At 58.4% G+C, this 22,038-nt stretch overlaps 2 protein-coding genes across 3 annotated transcripts; one reads left to right on the forward strand and one right to left on the reverse strand.

Annotated features, from left to right (window-relative positions):
* Nucleotides 1-204: 204 nt before the first annotated feature.
* Nucleotides 205-12,745, forward strand: CACFD1 (calcium channel flower domain containing 1). Of its 2 annotated transcripts, none has more exons than XM_003420453.4 (5): nucleotides 205-348; nucleotides 7,363-7,435; nucleotides 8,345-8,470; nucleotides 10,096-10,203; nucleotides 10,688-12,745. In XM_003420453.4, the coding sequence occupies exons 1-5, from the start codon at nucleotides 228-230 to the stop codon at nucleotides 10,776-10,778; spliced, it is 519 nt and encodes a 172-aa protein (XP_003420501.2). In that variant the 5' UTR covers nucleotides 205-227; the 3' UTR covers nucleotides 10,779-12,745. The 2 variants fall into 2 exon arrangements, with proteins under 2 accessions (XP_003420501.2, XP_064146676.1); XM_064290606.1 differs by lacking the exon at nucleotides 205-348 and adding an exon at nucleotides 5,957-7,083.
* SLC2A6 (solute carrier family 2 member 6) lies at nucleotides 12,709-21,487 on the reverse strand. Its single transcript, XM_003420447.4, has 10 exons — nucleotides 21,348-21,487; nucleotides 20,761-20,923; nucleotides 19,394-19,600; nucleotides 18,695-18,794; nucleotides 17,942-18,153; nucleotides 17,373-17,525; nucleotides 16,057-16,165; nucleotides 15,426-15,611; nucleotides 15,062-15,207; nucleotides 12,709-13,982 (listed from the first exon to the last, which is right to left on the reverse strand). The coding sequence occupies exons 1-10, from the start codon at nucleotides 21,437-21,439 to the stop codon at nucleotides 13,827-13,829; spliced, it is 1,524 nt and encodes a 507-aa protein (XP_003420495.1). The 5' UTR covers nucleotides 21,440-21,487; the 3' UTR covers nucleotides 12,709-13,826.
* Between the last annotated feature and the right edge of the window lie 551 nt (nucleotides 21,488-22,038).

Consider the following 22,038-nt stretch of genomic DNA (forward strand, 5'->3'; position numbering starts at 1 on the left):
ATAAGGCCGAGTACACGCGGACGCGCTTCGTCGTGAGGTGGGGCCCCGGCCCTTATGCTAATACGAACCCACCCTGCCGGCCCCCGCCCCTTATGCTAATATGAGTCCACCCTGCCGGGCCCGCCCCTATGCGCCCCACGCCCCGCTCCCACAAGGCCCCGCGCCGCAGCGACACGGGCCGGCTCCGGGCCTTTGTGCGGGCTGCGGGGTCCGGCGACGGCGGCGCCATGAGTGGCGCGGGCGGGGCGGCGACGGCGTCCGCCAGCTCCTCGCAGCTTGCGCAGGAGGAGGGCATGACGTGGTGGTACCGCTGGCTGTGTCGCCTGTCGGGGGTGCTGGGGGCCATCTGTGAGTACCCCGCATGCGCCCCGGGTCCCTGCCGGGGGTCCAGCGGGGGGCCCGGGCTTCCTGGCGCGCGCACCCCAGGGCGCTCGGGGCTCGCGGGGCTTTGCACAGCTCCGCATCACCCCACCTGCGCAGCTCTCCTGTCACCCAGGGGCACCGGCCTGGGGACGGAGGGCGGGGGTCCCAGGCTGGTGGCGCAGGCTTCGCGGGCCGGTCCTCCGGGTCGTGCGGTGGGTGCCTCCCGGGGCGGGCCGTGACGGTGCCGCCGGGAGCGGGCTCCCGTGGGGTTCCCATGGTGACCGGGCTCTGGCCTTGGCTCCTCGGCCCCTAGGGCTAGGCTGGTGGCTCTGGGCCCGCCCAGGAGGGAACTTAGACTTCGGCTGGGAGCCTGGGCTCGAATCTGGGTGCCAATCCCGCGGCCAAGGCGCGCTCCCTGCCCCCGGCTCTTCTGTACAGTAAGGACAGTGGCAGCGCCGACCTGAAGGGCTTTGGTGAGCTCTTCCTGCGTGATGCAGGTAACGCACCCAGCTGAGCCTGGCCTACTTAGCAAACCACACCTGTGGGCTTGTGACAGGTGGGGGCCACAGCATTCCCAGTCATGGGGCGGAGATTGTTTACAAGTGGGGCAGTGCAGGTCCCGCTGTGCTTGTGGCAGGAAGTTTTAGGACGCCAGGCCTACCAGGGAACAGCTGGCCCTAGGGAGGCGGGGCAGTCACCTGAGGAAGGTGGCCTCTCCTCCTACTTGGAGGCCAATGCACTGTCCCCAGTCAGCTCCCCCGCCCCCCGCCTCCGCCTCCTCTCACCTCCTACCCTGGCCCTGTGGCCCCATCCCAGACACACAGACTGGTCTCAAGTTCCTGGGCAGCCAGGCTCTTTAGCGGAAGCCCAAGAAGAACATAAGGTGAATGGGAACAGAAATAAAATAAAGACCATGTAGCAGGCCTTCCAGAGCCCTGGTGGCTCCGTGGTTAAGTGCTCAGCTGTTAACCGAAAGGTCAGCAATTTGAACCCACCAGCCCCTCCGCGGGAGAAAGATATGGTGGTCTGCTCCTGTAAAGGTTGTTGTTGTTGTTAGGTGCCGTCGAGTCGGTTCCGACTCATAGCGACCCTATGCACAACAGAACGAAACATTGCCCGGTCCTGAGCCGTCCTTACAATTCTTGTTATGCTTGAGCTCATTGTTGCAGCCACTGTGTCAGTCCACCTCATTGAGTGTCTTCCTCTTTTCCGCTGACCCTGTACTCTGCCAAGCATGATGTCCTCCTCCAGGGACTGATCCCTCCTGACAACATGTCCAAAGTATGTAAGACGCAGTCGTGCCATCCTTGCTTCTAGGGAGCATTCTGGTTGTACTTCTTCCAAGACAGATTTGTTTGTTCTTTTGGCAGTCCATGGTATATTCAGTATTCTCCACCAACACAAGTCAAAGGCGTCAATTCTTCAGTCTTACTTTTTCATTGTCCAGCTTTCAAATGCATATGACGTGATTGAAAATACTATGGCTTGAGTCAGGCGCACCTTAGTCTTCAAAGTAACATCTTTGTTCTTCAACATTGTAAAGAGGTCCTTTGCAGCACATTGGTAGTGTAGCAGTTAAGTGCCACGGCTGCTAACCAAAGGGTTGGCAGTTCAAATCCGCCAGGCTCTCCTTGGAAACTCTATGGGGTAGTTCTACCCTGTCCTGTAGGGTCGCTATGAGTTGGGATCGACTCTACGGCAGTGGGTTTTTTTTTTGGTTGCAGCACATTTACCCAATGCAATGTGTCTTTTGATTTCTTGACTGCTGCTTCCATGGCTGTTGATTTTGAATCCAAGTAAAATGAAATCCTTGACAACTTCAATCTTTTCTCTGTTTATCGTGATGTTGCTCACTGGTCCATTTGTGAGGATTTTTGTTTTTTTTATGTTGAGGTGCAATCCGTACTGAAGGCTGTGGTCTTTGATCTTCATTAGTAAGTGCTTCAAGTCTTCTTCACTTTCAGCAAGCAAGGTTGTGTCATCTGCATAACGCAGGTTGTTAATGAATCTTCCTCCAATCCTGATGCCCCGTTCTTCTTCATATAGTCCAGCTTCTTGGATTATATGCTCAGCATACAGATTGAATAGGTATGGTGAAAGGATACAACCCTGATGCACACCTTTCCTGACTTTAAACCAATCAGAATCCTCTTGTTCTGTCTGAACAACTGCCTCTTGATCTATGTAAAGGCTCCTCGTGAGCACAATTAAGTGTTCCGGAATTCCCATTCTTCGCAGTGTTATCCATAGTTTGTTATGCTCCACACAGTCAAATGCCTTTGCATAGTCAATAAAACACAGGTAAACATCCTTCTGGTATTCTCTGCTTTCAGCCAGGATCCATCTGACATCAGCAATGATAACCCTGGTTCCACGTCCTCTTCTGAAACTGGCCTGAATTTCTGGCAGTTCCTGTCAATATACTGCTGCAGCCGTTTTTGGATGATCTTCAGCAAAATTTTGCTTGCATGTGATATTAATGATATTGTTCTGTAATTTCCACATTCAGTTGGATCATCTTTCTGGGGCATAGGCATAAATATGGATCTCTTCCAATCAGTTGGCCAGGAAGCTGTCTTCCATATTTCTTGGCACAGACGAGTGAGCACCTCCAGCGCTGCATCTGTTTGTTGAAACATCTCAATTGATATTCCATCAGTTCCTGGAGCCTTGTTTTTCACCAATGCCTTCAGAGCAGCTTGGACTTCTTCCCTCAGTGCCATCGGTTCCTGATCATATGCCACCTCTTGAAATGGTTGAACATTGACTAATTCTTTTTGGTATAATGACTCTGTGTATTCCTTCCATCTTCTTTTGATGCTTCCTGTGTCGTTTAATATTTTCCCCATAGAACCCTTCACTATTGCAACTTGAGGCTTGAATTTTTTCTTCAGGTCTTTCAGCTTGAGAAATGCCAAGTGTGTTCTTCCCTTTTTGTTTTCCATCTCCAGCTCTTTGCACATGTTGTTATAATACTTTACTTTGTCTTCTCAAGAGGCCCTTTGAAATCTTCTGTTCAGTTCTTTTACTTCATCAATTCTTCCTTTTGCTTTAGCTGCTCGACGCTCAAGAGCAAGTTTCAGAGTCTCCTCTGACATCCATCTTGGTCTTTTCTTTCTTTCCTGTCTTTTCAATGACCTCTCACTTTCTTCATGGATGATGTCCTTGATGTCATTCCACAACTTGTCTGGTCTTCAGTCACTAGTGTTCAATACGTCAAATCTATTCTTGAGATGGTCTCTAAATTCAGGTGGGATATACTCAAGGTCATGTTTTGGCTCTCTGGACTTGCTCTGATTTTCTTTAGTTTCAGCTTGAACTTGCATACGAGCAATTGGTGGTCTGTTCCACAGTGGGCCCCTGGCCTTGTTCTGACTGATGATATTGAGCTTTTCCATTGTCTCTTTCCACAGATGTAGTCAATTTGATTTCTGTGTGTTCCGTGTGGTGAGGTCTCTGTGTATAGTCGTCATTTATGTTGGTGAAAGAAGGTATTTGCAATGAAGAAGTTGTTGGTCTTGCAAAATTCTGTCATTCGATCTCTGGCATTGTTTCTATCACCGAGGCTGTATTTTCCAACTGCTGATCCTTCTTCTTTGTTTCCAACTTTCGCATTCCAATCGCCAGTAGTTATCAATGCATCTTGATCGCATGTTCGATCAATTTCAGACTGCAGGAGCTGATAAAAATCTTCTATTTCTTCATCTTTGGCCCTAGTGGTTGGTGCATAAATTGGAATAATAGTTGTATTCACTGGTCTTCCTTGTAGACGTGTGGATGTTATCCTATCACCGACAGTGTTGTATTTCAGGATAGATCTCGAAACGTTCTTTTTGACAGTGAACGCAACACCATTCTTCTTCAAGTTGTCATTCCCAATATAGTAGACTATATGATTGTCCGATTGAAAATGGCCAACACCAGTCGATTTCAGCTCAGTAATGCCTAGGATATCGATGTTTATGTGTTCCATTTCATTTTTGACGATTTCCAATTTTCCTAGATTCATGCTCCGTACATTCCAGTTCCGATTATTAATGGATGTTTGCAGCTGTTTCTTCTCATTTTGAGTCATGCTACATCAGCAGATGAAGGTCCCGAAAGCTTTACTCCATCTACATCATTAAGGTTGACTCTACTTTGAGGAGGCAGCTCTCCCCCAGTCATCTTCTGAGTGCCTTCTAACCTGGGGGTGTCATCTTCCAGCACTATATCAGACGATGTTCCGCTGCTATTCATAAGGTTTTCACTGGCTAATGCTTTTCAGAAGTAGACTGCCAGGTCCTTCTCCCTAGTCTGTCTTAGTCTGGAAGCTCAGCTGAAACCTGTCCTCCATGGGTGACCCTGCTATGCCACCGGCATTCGGATAACAGCAGGGCCACCTGTAAAGGTTACACCTGTGGAAACCCTGTGGGGCAGCTCTACTCTGTCCTACAGGGTCACTGTGAGTCCGAACTGACTCAGTGACAACGGCCTTGGTGTTTTTGGTTTTGGTTTAGCAGGCCTTCCCCAAGGAAATATGGACCTGTGTGGTCTGCGCTGTTCTCCCTGGCTGCCTCCATACCATGAGTTAGCAGGTCAGTTTTAGAAGGGGGCCTCCATGAGGAGTCTGCTGGACCTGTCCTGGCTTGCCTGGCACAGAGTGCTGGGGCCTGGGCAGGCAGACGCTGACCGGGTCTGCAAGAAGGCACACCTTCCCAGGTCCCCTTCCTGGGCTCTCTGTCCTGCCAGGTGGGGTGGAGGGTGGAAGGACACCCAGGAGGGAGTGCTACCCTGGCAGGTGATGTCGTGGCAGCACTTACGCCGAGGTGGCAATGGGCAGGTCCTCCCCAACTCATAAAGAGGCCTGAGTCCCTGTCACTGCTGTTCAGAGCTAGCATGCTTTTGACCTTGTGGGCAGACTGGTGACTCCTGATCTGGCCAGGTTGCAGACACGTTTGGTTCACCATTTCCCCAGAAGATTAGAGTGGGGGTGGAGTGGGTGCAGGTAGGCTGAGGCTGGGGGAGGTGACAGCTGTGACAATGGTCAGTGTCCCCACCGTCTTGGCGCTGGTGGCTCCTGCTGACTCCCACGCTGACCCTGGATCCCACCCAGCTCGGTGTGCTTCAGATGGGGGTGCTTGGGCCTGGCCCAGGAGTTAATGGTGCTGTGTTGGGGCTATGGATGAAGCTTCAGGAGACACTAGTGACATTGCCCTGAAATGTCCATTTCACCTGCAGAAACGAACTTTCCAGTGTTGTTACATGAATACCAAAAGGTGTCTAATAGGGTACAAGGCTAATAGGGAAGAAATCACAGGAGCCATTTAGAGGTGGAGTACATGTGTGTTTCTGGCTGCTCCCTCTGTAGTGGGGTTTTTGTCCTCTGCAGTGGTTGCCTGGGGGGAGCTGGGGAGTTGCTGACTCTGGTCTTGTAGTACGGCTGGGGCAGTGGGGGGCAGTGGAGGCCTAGGCCAGCTGGGGAGATTCTGACCCTGGTCCTGTAGCGTGGCCGGGGCAGTGGGGGCCTGGGCGGAGCTGGGGAGGTGCTGACCTTGGTCCTGCAGTGCAGCTGGGGCAGTGGCGGGTAGTGGGGGCCTGGGGGACCTGGTGAGATGCTGACCCTGGTCCTGCAACACGGCTGGGCAGCAGAGTTGGGAGGAGAGAGGAGTGTGCGGTGACCCCTCTGTCACGTGGAAGACTCCCTCTTCCACGTGGACATCCCCAGCCCTTTGTTGTTCAGGGAGCTCCCAGCCGTAGCCTGCTTGTCTGGATAGCAGAGAAGGTGGAGATTCCGCCACAGCAGGACCTGCTGGTGGGCTGTCAGTGAGACCCGGCATGGCCACAGTCAGGCAGGAGCATTGTCATCTGGGGCACCTGGCATCGGGGGACAGACGGTCTGTGTCCTCATGGCTGCCTGAAGCTCGTGTTCCTGACAGGTGCCAAGGCGAGCCGCCTTCCTGGGAGGCTGAAAGTACACTGTTTCGGAAGCAGACCTGGGGACTCACGAGGGTGTGCCCTGTTGCAGTGGGGGCTTCTTCATCGGTTTCCTCTGCTGTGTGGGTAGGGTTACCCGGGACAATGGCCGAGAATTCCAGGCCCGTGTCCGAGGCATCAGGCGCAGAGAAGCTGCTGCAAGTTTAATGAGCTGGTTGCTAATTGCAGCCTTGGGGGCCCGGCTTCCTACCCTGCCAGCTCTGGGGTGGCAGGGCTGGTTCCTGTGCAGAACTCCTGGCTCCCTGGTTCCCAGGCTCCAGTCTGGCATCACCTGGTATTCTTGGTGAAGGGACTGCAGGCTGTGGGTGGGAGTGGAGGCTGTACTTGAGACTCTGCCTGGTTGTGTAGTTGGGAGAGGAGATGATGGGAGCACCCACGTTTGGGGCATTTTCAGGGTAAAAGAGGACATGCCCCTCCCGGGGTGGTAACCCGCCACTCTCCTGTGGCCCCTCCTCATTCCTGGGTCTCAGCAGTGGACTGGCTGGCAGTGGGGACCTGCCTCACGTGCAGGAGGGAAGGACGAAAGGACCGTGTCATGGTCACTTAGCTGGTATGTAAGTTGGAGCTGGGACAGTGGCTCAGGTCTTTCCTGGTCCAGGTTTCTGTTCTAAGAGGGGCATCACTGTCTTGATCAGAATCCCAGCCACTTCTTCTGAGTCGAGGACCTCTGGTGTGGCCAGCCTTTGCCCTGCCTGTCTCGGTGGAGCCGATGTTTCATGCTGACCTCCTTGTGGGCCAGCCTTGGTACAGCTGGGGCTCAGGGAACCAGACGGACGTCCCCACAGCCTCGGCACGTGCAGCCCAGCATTAAAGGGGGAGGCTAGGTGCCATGAGAAGGCTCGAGTGGGTTCCCCTCCTTCCCCTGGCCGTCTCCTCTGGTGGCTATCTTCCCAGGTGGTCATCTCCCTGGGTGGCTGTCTCCCTGGGTGGCCATCTCCTTGTCTCCCTGGTGGCCGTCTCTGTGGCGGCCGTCCTGTGGTCTGCCCTCCCTGCTGACCCCTGCCCATCTCTCTTGCCTTCAAGCGTGCGCCATCTCTGGCCTCTTCAACTGCATCACCGTCCACCCCCTCAACATTGCGGCTGGCGTGTGGATGATGTGAGTAGCCTGCAGGGCCATCATGCCTGGCGGGGCCTGGGGTATGGCCATGGTGTGGGTCCTCACTTTCACACCTTTGTGTCAGTTTTCCTAGTGAGGTCAGGGCCATGGGACCCCACCTCAGCTGCTCGCGGGTATCCCTCGAACATGTTTCCTCTGAGTCACACTCTGAGGTGGGGCCTTGCCCTCTGGGGTACCCCAGGCCACAGTGTGGACGGTGCCAGGTCAGGCTGGCTGAGGACTGAGCGGAGGGAGGGGCCTGCCCGTGGCTGGGTCAGAGGTGGACGATCTGTGCAGGGATGGGATCACAGCTAGAGGATGGGAGGGCTGCAGAGGGGTACATCAGAGTGTAGTAAGGGCCCAGCAGGTGGACCCCCATGGTGGGCTCCTTGCCACCTCCTGCCGGGGCAGCCCTGACCCACTGGAAGTCAGGGGTCTAGACCTGGGAAGGTGCCTGCAGGGTTGGTTCCTTCTGGAGTCTCTGAGGGAGAGACTGTCCCAGGCCTCTGTCCTGACTTCTCTTGGTTGCTGGCATTGGTGTTTCTTGGCTTATGGCCACATCACCCCAAACTCTGCCTCCACCGTCACCTCACTTCCTTCTCTGTCTCTTTGCCTGTCCCTCTTCTACAAGGACACCAGTCACTGGATTTAGTTCCACTCTAAATCCAGGTGGCCTTATCTTGATATCCTTAACTAACGACATCTGCAAAGACCCTCTTTCTGACTGAGGTCATGTCCACAGGTTCCGGGGGACATGCATTTTGGGGGGATGCTAGTCAACCCACTGTAGAGGCGAGGGCTGTGGCGAGCATTCTGAGTGTTGGGTGGCATTCCGGGTGGCTTTGGCACTGGGACCGCCCCCACAGGTTGCCACCGTCTGCGTCACGCTCTTATCTCCTGTCCCTCCAGCATGAACGCTTTCATCCTGCTGCTGTGCGAGGCGCCCTTCTGTTGCCAGTTCGTGGAGTTTGCAAACACGGTGGCGGAGAAGGTGGACCGGCTGCGCTCCTGGCAGAAAGCCGTCTTCTACTGCGGGTAAGTGGTGGCCAGGGCACAGTTCCCCAAAACTCTACTCACAAAATGACCCACAGGGCAGGGGGTGGTGTTGATAGGGTGGGCGGGGGTGGGGGACAGGTGCATTCATGTGCTCTCAGGAGAGGTTTAAACCAGGCTGGCCTTTGTGCAGAGTAATTTGATGATAGCAGCTAAAGATGTGACCTGGTGACTCTGTGTCGGAACACGGTCTGCTGCTGTTGTCACACAAGAGCTCAGACACGAGATCCGGGTGCCCCGCAGCATTGTGTGTGACAGAGAAAAGCGGGAAACACCTGGAATGTGGGCCACCAGCTGGGGCTTGGTTAGCCAGATTCAAGCCGAGCCATACCCTAGGTTTCTCTGCAGCCTCTTAGAAGAGTTTTGTGAATCCAGGTGACCTCCTTATGAAGGGGAAAAAGCAGGTTGCAGGACAGAAACTTGTTGCCTCTAAATATGCTTTTCTTTCGCTTTCATTTTCCTCACAACGAATTCAACATGGAGTACTTCACTTCGGGGTCGTTGGGATTGAGCTATGCCAGGACGGGTTTAATGCATGGACCAGCTCAATACCGTGGCTGGTGTGTAGGGGTGCTCAGCAGCTCTTTGGTGGTAGTGTTATTATCTAGATTATCTTCAGAAATGAAAACAGGCCAGAAGGTCCCTTCCCTTCATGGAGGACCAAGAGTTTTGACAGTAAAACCACAAAGGTGTGTGTTCAGTTCAGAGTAGTACCCCGCTGTGTCTAACCTCTCAGAGAACAAATACAGACATTAGGATGGTACGCAGCACTGGCGAGGCCTGGTGGGGAAGGCCCAGGCAACGTCTAGGGAAGTAGCAAGCCAGCGTGTTGGTCCTCAAGTCTCCAGTATTTCCTGACCCAGTAACTCCAGGAATCCCACCCAGCCAGCCATGGGATCAAGAATCATTCCCGTCGGTATTTAAACCAGAGTGGACAGTGCCACCAGGTGGCGCCAAACTGTAGTTAGGACCAGACGGATCTGGCTCTGTTTCAATAACGTTGCAGTAACAAGAGTTTTTAATAAGACTTCATGTTTTATGCACTTTAATTTTTGGGGGGGGTTTACTTGTTAAGATATAGCTGGCTTTACTGTCCCTAGCGAGAACTGATGTTTCTTTAGCTATTGTGATATCCTAGGCACTGTGTGAAGAAGTTAACATACTTTTTCCTCGTTTAATCTCAAAGCTCCTCCACGAGGCCTTATTCCCATTTTACAGTGAGAAACAGCCTCAGAGAAAGCCAGTAAGGGGCTCAGCTAGACACTGGGTTTTCTGGTCACAGCTTCTTGTTGGGCCGTAGTTGGCCTGTTTTTTCTGAACAGGGAGGGGGCTGGACCACATCAGTGCTGTTTGACATTTTTGATCCTACACCCTTTCAAAAACCCGGTGAAAGGTTTGCCTTCTCTCCCCAGAAAATGCACAGACTCCTGCCGACCAGCACAGGGTGTTTAAGGGCTTTCTAAGCCTGGCCGTGAACACGTGTCCCGTTAGTTTTAACTTAATACTGATCCCGGCTGCGTATTGAGAGGGGGCTGGGATGACCTGGGCACCTGGCATAGGGGCTGCCTGTGGGTGGGAGTGGAGCCTGGACCTGCATTTCTCCCCAGGATGGCTGTTGTCCCGGTTGTCATCAGCCTGACGCTGACCACCTTGCTGGGGAATGCCATCGCCTTTGCCACCGGAGTGCTGTATGGACTGTCTGCTCTGGGCAAAAAGTGCGTCCACCACTCGGCCCTGGGAGGGGTTTCTTCGTCCCAACACCACGAGGCTGTCAGGAGGGTGGTCTGAGAGTGGTGCTGTGGTATAGCTGTGGAAACCGAGGCACCAAGGTTGTCAGTGACCCTCAGCAGTGTCTCTAGGGGTCCAGCTCTCGGGAGTGAGAGCGGGAGGATTTGCGAGGCTTCCTGGGTGGTCCAGTGTACCCCATCGTGGCCTACAGAGGGACGGCTCACCTAGATCACAGTCAGTGGTCACCGTCTCCTGCAGAGCCTAGACCGAGGCTCTGAATCTTGCCCGACCCAGCGTCCCAGGCAGCCTGTGCCCCCTTCAGTGATGTATCCCCATCTGGGGAACCTAGCGGCCTCATAGACCCTGCCTGTAGGCCACACCTGAGTCACTGCAGGAAGTGGGTGGGGGCTGGGAGGCTGGGGCCCGGGGCCCATCCCATCCCCAGTGTGATGCCGCCTTATTCTCTCCCAGGGGTGATGCCATCTCTTATGCCAGGATCCAGCAGCAGAGGCAGCAGGCAGACGAGGAGAAGCTCACGGGGAGCCTGGAGGGGGAGCTGTAATGCAGTCAGGGCCCTTCCTCCCGCGACTATCCCTGTTCTGTGTGACATCCGGAGAGACGAGCCTGGAATGTGACCCTGGGGGACAGCCTGGAAGAGGAGGCTTCGCCTGGCCCCCATAGCCCTCTGTGCTCATCCCCCGCATGTGGTGGCCCGTTTTCCCAGCTGGGTGTCTCCTGACCCAGACTCTGTGGGAGCCAAGGAGTCAGGCAGGGCTCTGAGCAGCCAGGAGACTGTAGCGGCGATGGGTCGTGTGAGCCTCAGGTGACCCAGCCGTGGGACAGGAGGCTGAGCAGAGCCCCACATCAGTCCACTGCCCCCTCCTCCTTGGCCAGCCTTGTTCAGCCTGAAGTGAGCGCTGGTGGACTTTCAGACCCCCCACAGCTGGGGCAGCCCCGCTGGGGATCTGACGATGGCTTGGAGGAGTCACCTCTGCAGAGGTCGGCCCTCCTGGTACTTGGGGCCCGGGAACTGGCCAGAGCAAGCCTCCCCAGCTCTCCAGGCAGAGAGCCCCTGGGGACTGAGCCACCCTGGGCTGGTATCATCCCTGATCCCTGTCATATGGGCAGAGGGTGTTGCAGGGCTGCGTCCTGGGCCTGTTCTGCTGCCCACGGCTTCCCTGCTGCTACTCTGCCCTCCGCTGGGGCCACAGTTCTCCTGAGTGCACCCCCACCAATGAGCAGATTGGGTGGTGACCTGACAGTGGAACTCTGGGCTGAGTGCCCCTCCCAAGTTCCTGGAACCTTGGACCTGGGAACACCCTGTTGGCGCTGTTCCCATGGACCTGTACCCCACCCATCTCAGGCCTTGGTGCTCGGCAGGGGGAGAGCAGGCTCTCCTGCCCGTGGGGGTGCCCATGTCAGCTCCAGGCCGGGCTGACCCACTCAGGTACTCTTCTTGGTCCACCCCCGGCCACGCAGTCTCCAAGCTCTTGCCTCGGAAGCTGGCTGAGGCTGAGCTGCCACCCCACTGAGCGCTCGGCACTGAACTGTCCCCAGTGAGCTGTCCCCACTGCCTGGTGCTGGCTACCAGGAGCAGAGCTTACGTGGAGGGCAGGCAGGCACAGTGCAGCACCAAGGTGTACCCGCCCTCCTCCCAGCCAGTCTTCTCCCCCTAGTCTGCAGTTAGGGCCCATCTCCGGGGCCTGGAGGAGCCTGGGGTGGGTGACCCAGCTCCATCCCAGCCCCAGCCTGAGCTCAGCTGGGCTGAAAGAGCCCCAGGCTGTGTGGAGGCTGTGTTTCCAGGAGGGGCTGATAGGGAGCCAGCGTTTGAGGCCGGGAGGGAGCAGCAGGCTCTGATTTGGGGTGGGGGCTCACTGAGGGTCTGCCCAGCCCTGCGGTGGCTGAGGAAATGTTAGTAGGTGTCAAGGTCAGCATTCTCACCACCCTCCCCCCCGCCCCGCCTGACCAGGGGTGGCAGGGGTGGGTGCAGCCCACGTGCCTTCTGGGGTCCTCTGGGGCCACCTTCCTCAGCCAGTGCCGGTTTCAAGGGCTGTGGGCTCCAGACCCTTCTATGTGTGTGTGTCTGCTGCCACGTGTGCAGTGAAGACCGGTCTACCTCCAGGAGGCGCTCGGGCCCTGCCCACCCTTCCATCTGCTCACTCTCACCCAGCTGTCTGTCCCTTCCCCGGGGCTGGATCAGGAAAGTCGCAGCTCTGTCCTGTGGGGGGAATGTGTAGGGGCTGGGAGAGTGCAGAGCAGGGGTTGAGGGGGAACGGCACTCAGCACCAAGATCCATAGACCAGACGGGTGGTCGCTTCCCCCAGGTAGCAGCGAGACCATCACTGGGCAGGCCCTGAGCCCACAGCCCAACTTCGCAGCAGGGGCAGCCTCCACGGCGGCACCCAGCCTTGTTCCCAGCACGGCCTGCCCTGCCCGCACTGGGTTCCTTCGTGCTCCGGCCTGCCCCACGTGTACTCTGAATGTCTGTGTTCTGAGCAGTAAAGGAGGCTCGAGTCTGCCCACCCTGCACTCTGCCTGCTACTGTCCTTGGCGCTGGGAGGATGAGATTCAGGGGTCACCCCACGCTGCTGAGAGGGCCAGCTCAGGACATCACCCCAGCCCCAGGGCGCTGGGCAGACGTCATGGGCAAAGGTGTGGCAGGTGCTTCCTGGCCTGCTCAGCGTCTCAGGCAGAAAATATTTGGCTCCAGGGTGGAAAATGATGTGTGCTCAGTCACATTGCTGGTAAGCTGGAGCCTGAGTCCAGGACAGGTCCCACCCTGTGGCCCAGCGGCCCCTTTCCCTCACAGGCTGCCTCCCCTCTGCTGTGGGTGCACATTGTGAGTGGCCATAAAGGGACCTGTAGATCCTGGTGACCGTGGCTGGAGCACCTGGACCTAGCCCAGCTGGCAAGGCTGCAACGGGGCCCCCACTGGAAGAGACACCCCTCCATCCTCCAGAGGGCTGCCCTCAGGCCCAGGTTCTTTATTTCATAAACTGGGTGACCACAATCTGCAAACAGGAACAGCAGAGCGCCCCTGGCCCAGAGGCTGGCTGTTGCGGGAGGAAGTGGCTGAGCTTGGGTCCTATGACCTGGCCTCTGGGAGTTGGGTCCATCCCTGTGGTGTCCACCAGGCCCTTGGGGCTGCAGACCCCAGCCATCCTCCCCATAGCCGAGGTGCGTGGTGGTGGTGGTGAGGGTCAGGACCAGGGCAGCATGATGGCGCAGCTGCTACACCTCCAGCCCTGTGCTCCTTCGGTCTCACTGCGGACGCTGTTGGGCTGGGAAGGGGCGTGGTCTCCACACACAAGGAGCAAGGCCTGAGGTCACCCAGGGGGCCTGGTCCCTGGACACCAGTGAGCGTTACGAGCCTGTGGCTGCCGCATCCCCACAGTCTTGCTTGTGTGCCCACCACCACAGCCGCCTGAGCTGGGGCTGAGGCAGACAGTGGTCCTGCCTGCCTGGCCAGAAAGTGGGTTTGGTGGGGCCCTGTGTGCTCTGGCCACCCCTCCTGTGTTCTACTGTGGCCTCGTGGACCTGGGTGCGGGTTGTGGGCAATGCCATGGTTGGCCGGCTGACTGGTGTTGCCACTCCCAGGCACGCACCTGACCTAGGGCAGGAAGGACCTTCTCCGTGTGCGGAAGAAGGACTCGATCTGCTCCAGTGACCGGCCTTTGGTCTCGGGCACACAGCAGCCTGTGAACACCAGGTTCGTGAGGCAAACAGCAGCAAAGAAGAAGAAAGGCACCTGCAGGCCGAAGGTGTTCTGGGGCAGGAAAGGGGGAAAGGGTCACATGGAGCACCCAGGGGTCACCCCACCCTGGGTGAGCTCTGTGGGCCCTGCTCATAGGGGACAGGGCCAGGGTCACATGGAGCACCCAGGGGTCACCCTACCCTGGGCGAGCTCTGTGGGCCCTGCTCACACTGGCCAGGGGACAGGGCCAGGGTCACATGGAGCACCCAGGGGTCATCCCATCCCAGATGAACTCTGTGGGCTCTGCTCACACTGGCCAGCCTCCTAGGGCCTTCACCTGGTACTCCCCTGCTCAGATACCTCCCAGGGCTCCCATAGTCCCCAGAGCAGATCCGAGAGCTCCCTGGCACTCAGGGCCTCACAGGCTGCCCTTGGAGATAGGCTGGGGTTTCCTTCCTGCCTCAGGGCTCCATGCTCAGCCCCCTTGCCCCAGTGCCCAACCACCCTGCACCTTGCCTGCAGGAAGCCAGCTGCCACAACCTGGCTCAGCACTCCTGGGGCACACTCTGCCCCACACCCGTTCCCAGCTGACCTATTGCTTTCTGGGATGCTGTTCTCATGCCCTGACACACTGACTGGCTCAGGGTGGGCACAGGCCTGAGCCACCCCTGATTCTTGTGGAATTTGGAATTGGGACCCAATATTCTGGTTTGTTTCAGGGTATGTATTGGAGGTTTGAACCTGGTGGTGGAGTTAAGCCAGGAGGCGGTGTGTGTCTGTGTGTGTGTTTAGGCATGCATGCCTGCATGCTGTGGGCTGGTGTAGACCGGGACACCAGCGTGAGGCCCCACTGCACACCCCAACGCCTAGGAGGGAGCTGGATACCCAGAGAGTGTGGTGGCAGGTGGGGTCCTTTGGGCCCCAGCAGAGCTCAGGTTGTGTCCCACCCTGGCCTGGGTGATAGCCTGGCTTCTGCGGACAGTTCCCCTGGTCCACTTCTTGTAATGAGGGTACCAGTGTGAGGCCAGCTCACTCGACCGCTCAGCTTCAGGTGGGGGTGGGCCTGATCTGTCTGGGGGCCCGTGAGGACCAGGTGAGAGGGTAGAGAAGTACCGGCAGAGTGGGCCAGGTGGGCCCCAGCGAGCACTCACCACCACAGGCAGGAAGGACTTGGTGAGGGCGAAGGCTGTGAGCCAGCTGGCCACCACGCAGAGCCCCGAGGCCACACCACGGGCGCGCAGGGGCAGGATCTCCGACATGAGGAGCCAGGTGATGGGTCCCCAGCCCATGGCATAGCCTGAAGGAGAGGGATAGGGAGGCTAGGACCTGCGGAGGTGGGTGCCTCTACCACCACTGAGCTCCTGAGAGACCCTCAGCCCCAACCCCGGATGCCCCAGAAGGGCAATACCCCACCTGCTCCACTGGGCCCGGCATCCTCCCCACCACACACACACAGGACACAGGCAGCCCCCTCACTAACCTGCCCCCACCCAGGGGAGTTGCTGCCACACCTACCCATGATGAAAAACATGGTGGCCAGCAGGGGCACCAGAGTGAGGTAGCTGGTGGGTGAGGCCAGGGGCTGCTCAGTGTCCCCAAGGGGTGTGCTCTCAAGGCCCATGGTGCCATTGGGCGTCAGCGGCCTCGGGCCCAAGTGGATGTACAGTCCCAGCGTCAGGTTGGCAGCAAACATGATGGATGCTGGGGAACACAGGTGGTGGCCCTCATGGGGCCGGGGCCCGTGAGCAGCGCCTCCTGCAGGAAGGTTCTCCCAGCACTCCCCCTGCTCCACCCATTCCCTGCATGCCCACTCTAGAGCCAACACGGTGGCCCACTGTGCCAGGAGACCCCCTGCAGAGAGTGTGGGCTTCCGGCACTCACCGTGGCACCCTGGTCGGCCTGCACGCACAGCGTGCTCCAGCAGGCCTTTCTGGAGAGCTGGTACGTACCAGGCCCTGTGCCCAGCACTGAGCAGGCTGGGCTGATGAGGCAGTCTGGCCAGGCCCTCGGGAGCCCCCAGCACATGGCACCCACCGAGGGCAGGCTTGGGCCAACCCAGGGCTGGGGGTGCTGCACGCCCAGCCCAGGCACACACAGGAGATACCGAATGGGTGGGGAGGGAGGGTGGGCTGGAGAGGGGCCTCACCTGAGACGAAGAGCAAGACCTTTCGGCCCGCAAGGTCCATGGCGAGGGCAGCAATCAGTACAGAGAAGAGCCTCACGGCCCCCACAATGGCTGCGTCATCCTCTGGGGGCTGTCGGGGGGGGGACACCATGGTGAGAACCCTGGCTGCAGTTTGTGCCCACTCCCTCTGTGCCAGCCCAAGCCCAGGGCCGGCTCAGAATCGTGGCTTCACCATGGCTGTTACCCTGTGCTCTTATTTAATCTTCAGATCTCATCTAACTGGGCCCCGGGACGGCTACCCAGGGATGCCATTATCTTCATGGTGCAGACAAGGAAGTTGGCGCTCGGTGGGGGGAGGGCCTCCCCACAAGTGGCAGATCCCACGGGTGTCGGGACCCGGGATCCATGGGCCCCAAGGGGTCTGCCTTTCCATAGTGTAATACACATAGTGTAATCCTATGTATTTTACTTTAACTCACAGCCGTGGAGTCGATTCCGACTCAGCTACCTTACAGGACAGAGTAGAACGGCCCTATAAGGTTTTCAAGGTTGTAAACTTTATGGAAGCAGACTGCCACATCTTTCTCCCGTGGAGCGGCTGGTGGGTTTGAACTGACGAGCTTTTGGTTAGCAGCCAAGAGCTTAACTGTTGCACCACCTGGGCTCCTATTTTAAAGCATTTTTTAAAAAACCGGAAAAAAAAAGAGTTGCCTTTGAGTAGACTCTGACTCACTGAGACCCCATGTGTGCCAGAATAGAGCTGTGCTCCATAGGGTTTTCGAAGGCTGATTTTTTGGCAGCAGGTGCCCTTGGGTGGTCCAACCAGTTAGCAGCCCAGCACGTGAAATGTGTGCACCACCCGGGGACACGCTCCAGAAAACACTATTCTGAAAACAGGTCTCCCTGCCTGCTGCTGGGTGCCTGACGTCTGGCAGGAGCAGGTGCTCGGGTGGGAACAGATGCAGAAGCAGCCCCCCGCAGAGGCGTAGCAGTGTGGGGCACAGGAGGGGTACCCACTCCTGGGGTGCAAATCCAAGGGATTGCTGGACGAAGCATGGAATGACATTATGGGGAGCCCCAAATATGAAAGGCACTTAACTGAGGCAGCCAGACAAGAGGGGAAAGGTGTTTCTGCTGACCATTCGCCACTGTCAACGTCTATTCATCTTGAAATGGGGGGGGGTGCAATTTAGAGATTGGCCCTGGGCACTCAAAATAGGGGGGCACAATTTAGAGATTGCCCAGGTGCTTGTTACCCTCTCAGTGCCCCTGTCACCCTCCCTGACTCTGAGGCAGCACCCTCGCAGTGGCCTCCCTGGGGCGGGGCAGAGCCTCACCAGCAGGACAGCGGTTCTGGCGAAGATGGGCTGCAGGTAGACCAGGATAGGGGTGATGCCTGTCAGCTGCTGCAGGAAACGCATCAGCAAGGCGATGACAATGGGCCGGTACACTTGGGGGTCCCGGGCCTCGGCCCACGACACGCGGCTGCTCTGGAAACACGAGGCAACCGCTGAGGGGCTGTGCCACCTCTGTAGCAGGATGCTGCCCTGCCCTGCACCATGTGGGGCTGCTGGGGAGACCCCCTTCCTGCCTTCCTCCAGGAAAGGAACCAGCCCAATGAGACCTCCAGGCTCTGGCGACAGGCCCAGGGCCCTCCCCGCCAACCCACCCCTTGGCCCGGCTGAGGCAGACTCCTCCTGGTCAGTATCTTCTGGCCACCAGGCGTCCAGCACACAGACATGTGCTTTGGGCCAGGCCTGCTGTCCCCCACCCGACCCTCACCCCAGTCCCTGGGAGCCAGGACTACTACTACCCCCACTTTCCAGAAAAAGCATCCAAGTCTCAGGAAGCCCAAGGCCACATGTGGCTGGGGTGCTGGAGACAGCCAGCAGCTCAGGCCCCCCACCTGTCTCTGGACGTTGTCCTGGATCTGCTCGAACTCCCAGCGGATATCGGCCTGGGGCCCGCGAAGCCAGGCCAATGCCTGCAAGGCCTCCTCATCTCTGCCCCGCGAGAGCAGGAAGCGCGGGGAGTTGGGCATGAAGCTGAGCAACAGGATCATAACAAGGACAGGCACCTCGCCGGCCACGGCCAGCCAACGCCACGGTAGCCGCAGGCCTGGGCGAGAGGACCGGTCAGGGCTGGGGTCCAAGCGGGACCCAGAGCTCCTTCCCACTGGGGCCTCTCAGCAACCTCATCTACTACTCAAGGTCTAGTCTGAGCACCACCTCCTACAGGAAGGCCTCCCTTATTGCCCCAGGCCTGGGTGATCTAGGCCGGGAGAAGCTGCAGAGATTGTCTAGCTCCTAGCATAGGGTCCAGCACATAGTGCCAGTTCCTTGGAGGGTCTTAACGGGTAGACTGAGCAGGCAAGGGCCCAGGCTTCCACCCACCCCAGCCCCACAAGGATGCATCCTGCTGTTAAAAGATGGTTGGAAGGCTGCACACCCAGAGAAGCGCTCAGTGCCCAGACAGGTGGGACTTGTGCCCAGAGTGGGGCAGGACGTTGCCTGGAGGCCCACGGTGCAGTGGAACTGTGCTGGGTGGGGAGCCAGAGCTCTTGCCTGCCAGCCCAGGGCTCTTTCTGGGGTGTGCTCTCGCTCTTTTCACGCCTGCACCCCAGAGATGCTCAGCACTGGTCTGAAGGTCAGATACTTGCCAAGGGCGTAGAGTGACAGGGATCCAAACACTGCCATGAGCTGGGGTGTGGCCCCCAGGGCTCCTCGAACTCTGGGAGGAGAAATCTCAGACACGTAGACCTGCAAGGCACAGCTTGGGTGAGAAGAACACAGGTTCCCGGGCCCGGCCAAGTGGGCCAGGTGGCCCTGACAGGCCTTGGGAAGCAGGAGTCAGGCTTCTGGTGGGCAAAGCCCAGGCTGGGGTTCTTGTCCCACTCGTGACTCACTGCCTGTCCTCCCTCGGGCCTCAGTTTCCCTAACTGTCAAGTGGGCAGATGCTGGCAATTAGCCAGCCCAAGGGCACCCGCCTGTGTAGTGTGAGCAGGTGGGTCTCTGTTTCTTCTGCCATCTTGGTCCCCTCTGCTGCACTCCCCCAAGCCAGTCGATGGCGAGTGGAGTTTCCAGGGTCAGGAACTTCCCTTTCTTCCCTGTTGCTCAATGTGGATTTTCTCCAGTTGAGTAATGCTGTGCCTGTGGTAGGAAGCTCGGGGATTCCTGAGTCTCCACTGGGCTGGGCACATAGGGAAGGTTTAGCTGCCTCAGGGGCTGCCCAGGTGGAGGTGGGACGAGCTTCCTGGGCTGAGCAGGGAAGTCAAAGGTGTTCTCGTTGACCAGTGTGTACGGAGGTCAGGCAGTCAGTGGGAGGCAGTGAGGGCCAGGGTGGGCAGTCTTGGCCTTACCGGGATGCAGGCGGCCGTGAGCCCCCCGGCGAAGCCCGTCAACATCCTTCCCAGCAGCAGCATCCAAAAGCCATGGGCGCCCGCCATGAGCGCGTAGCCGGCTGCCGAGGGTACAGCCGATAGCATGATGCTGAGCTTCCTGCCCAGGAGATCGTTGAGGACCATGGCACTGAGGCCCCCAGCTGCGGCGCCCAAGGTGAACACGGACTGCAGAGAAAGGGCAAAGGGCAGACAGGTCTAGGCCCCTCTCTTCAGAGCCTAGAGGCAGCTTCTTCCTCAACCTGCCAGGCTGACCCCAGGACTCAGGCCAGTGATGGTAATGAACCTTCTGTCTCTGGAGGTGTACAAGCAGCATGTGGACAGCCATTTGCTAGGGATGCCACTGAGGGAGTCCTGCTCTGGGAAGAGAGGGGGCCACATGTCCATGGTGGTTCTGTCCACCTGATGTTTGACGTCTAATATGTTAATTCAGGAGAATTCTGGGGTGAGAAGGCCCCGGGATTGGAGATTTGGGGGTTTTTGAAGATCCCATGGGGTACAGTGACCAGGACCAGCCTGGACTCTGCTACTCACTAGCAGTGTGCCTCGGGCATGCTGCTCGTCTGTCTGAGCCTCGGGTTCCTCAGCTGCACTACAGAGAGAATGATGGTGTCCACCTGATAGGGTTGCCCGGGGAGTCAAGGAGCTCACGTGTTAAGGGTCTGGCACATACTAAATGAGTAACAGTACCAGCTGCCGCACAGTCCACCCCGACTCATGGTGACCCGTGTGTGTCAGGTTTTCAGTGGCTGAGTTTTTAGAAGGAGGTTGCCAGGCCTTTCTTCCAAGGCACTTCTGGGTAGACTCGAACCTCTAACCTTTTGGTTAGCAGCCAAGCACTTACTTTAGCCATGTGTTGCAATTCTACAATTCGATGCTACTAAGATAATTCTAGAACCTCGGGACCCCCAGGTTTGGCCCTCCCTCTCCATTGGTTCACAATCTGTCTTGGGCATGTGTGTCACGGGGTCCTGGGGACTTTCCTTGCCCCAGCCAGTGCCTCTTTCCCTGATATCTGACACCCTGCCCCATCATCCAGGGAGGTATCTGCTCTGCCAACACAGTCAGCTGTGGGTGTGTGTCTGGGGAAACTTCAGACTTTGGGGACACCTCCCACCGCTCCTTCCCACGCCTTCTGCACTGGCTTTCACTTCCCCCTCCTGCTTTAGGGCTGTCATCTGGCCCTCCCACCCCCAAGCAGCCTGGAGTGGGTAGGGTAGGGGCAGGCCAGGCCCTGGAGAGGTCCCAAGAATGAGCTTTGGGGGGTCCCTAGCTGGAGACAGAGCTCAGCGGCCTCCCACCTGCCCAGCTCAGAGCACAGCCCTTACCCCAAACCAGGAGGCCTGAGATTTGGTCAGGCGCAGGTCTGGATCTGAGGCATGCTCCAGGGCCGGTATGACCGGCGATGTGTAGACCAGGGCATACCCAAAGCTGAAATTGCCCAGCACGGCGGCGAAGGTGGCCAGGAACACTTTCTTGTTCTGCAGGGTCCTGGGGGAGGGGGGCAGAAGACCGAGGTCTGAGTCCCTCCTGCCTAGGGGCCACCCAGTTCAGCCAGCAGAGTGAAGATGGTTGGGTTTAGGGACTGAACACCAGCTCCCCTGGGGAATTCCAGGGCGTGGCAGGCCCCGGCTGTCATGACTCTGGTGCTGGGGCCCTTCTCCAGGTAAGAGGCTTGGAGTCTAGGCCCAGCTCTGCCACTGAAGGTTTGCTGTGTGACCTTTGGTCAGCCCCCACCCTCTCTGGGCCTGTGCTCCTTGTCTGCCCATGGGGATTGGCTCCTTAGATGACAGAGCGTCTGAGGCAAGAGGGGACCAGATGGCCCCTTAGTGGCCACCCTCTGAAGGTCAGGGATGTCCTGGCGGAGGGAGCCAGCCACCGTGCCCGCCCGCAGCCTATGCCCTGCGACTCTCACCGGACTGGCGCCCTACCCCCCGGCGCCGGGGGTGGCTCCTCGGGGAAGGTGTCATAGCCCGGACCTTCGGCTCCCAGCAGGGGCTCCTGCATGGTGGACTCTCCGGTCAAGCCACCCTGGTCCGGCCGCAATGCCCCGCCCGGTGTCGGGCCCGCCGGGCACACCGCAGGACCGGCCGCTCGGCCCCGCCCCCGGCTGCGATTGGCTGCGGGGCGGTGCGCGCTGCGGCGCCGGCCAATGGGAAGGCCGCTCCCTAGGCGATGCTCGGATGCGGGGCGGGCCCTCGGCCCGGGCGGGGTCAGGGCTCCTCGGCCCGCGCTCCCCGCTCGGCCCCGAGCCCGCTCTGCGGATGGGAAGAGCCCGCCCCGGGAGGGGGCCTGGAGGGGGAGCCCCTGCCGGTGCGTCCGCGCGCACCGGGTCCGGGCTGCGGCCTCGCGGGGAGCGCGGGCAGCGCCCGAGCCCGGCTGCTGAGCTCAAGGCGGCCTCGGCGGTGCCGATCCTGCTGCACCTGCGCAGGGCACGGGGCCGCCCCCGTCCAGGCAGGAGGAAGCAAGCTCAGAGAGGCCGAGCGACTCGCCGGGGCCGCACAGCGCACAGGCCGGGAGCGAGACCTCGCGTCGCCCCCGGCCAGGGCTGCACGGCCGCCTTACGCGCCAGCCCCTCCGCGCCACGCCGCGTCCCCGGGTCGCTG

This window comes from Loxodonta africana, chromosome 9 (assembly GCF_030014295.1).
Source record: "Loxodonta africana isolate mLoxAfr1 chromosome 9, mLoxAfr1.hap2, whole genome shotgun sequence".
NCBI lineage: Eukaryota > Metazoa > Chordata > Mammalia > Proboscidea > Elephantidae > Loxodonta > Loxodonta africana.

What these genes read in the sequence shown, in the direction of transcription:
- CACFD1 (XM_003420453.4), top strand. Translation starts at nt 228, where the DNA reads ATGAGTGGCGCGGGCGGGGCGGCGACGGCGTCCGCCAGCTCCTCGCAG. An exon ending in GGGGGTGCTGGGGGCCATCT is followed by an intron (nt 349 to 7,362) that starts GTGAGTACCCCG and finishes CTTGCCTTCAAG; the next exon opens with CGTGCGCCATCTCTGGCCTC. An exon ending in AAAGCCGTCTTCTACTGCGG is followed by an intron (nt 8,471 to 10,095) that starts GTAAGTGGTGGC and finishes ATTTCTCCCCAG; the next exon opens with GATGGCTGTTGTCCCGGTTG.
- SLC2A6 (XM_003420447.4), bottom strand. Translation starts at nt 21,439, where the DNA reads ATGCAGGAGCCCCTGCTGGGAGCCGAAGGTCCGGGCTATGACACCTTC. An exon ending in GGTCTTGCTCTTCGTCTCAG is followed by an intron (nt 15,612 to 16,056) that starts GTGAGGCCCCTC and finishes TGTGTTCCCCAG; the next exon opens with CATCCATCATGTTTGCTGCC. An exon ending in AGTCCTTCCTGCCTGTGGTG is followed by an intron (nt 13,983 to 15,061) that starts GTGAGTGCTCGC and finishes TTCCTGCCCCAG; the next exon opens with AACACCTTCGGCCTGCAGGT.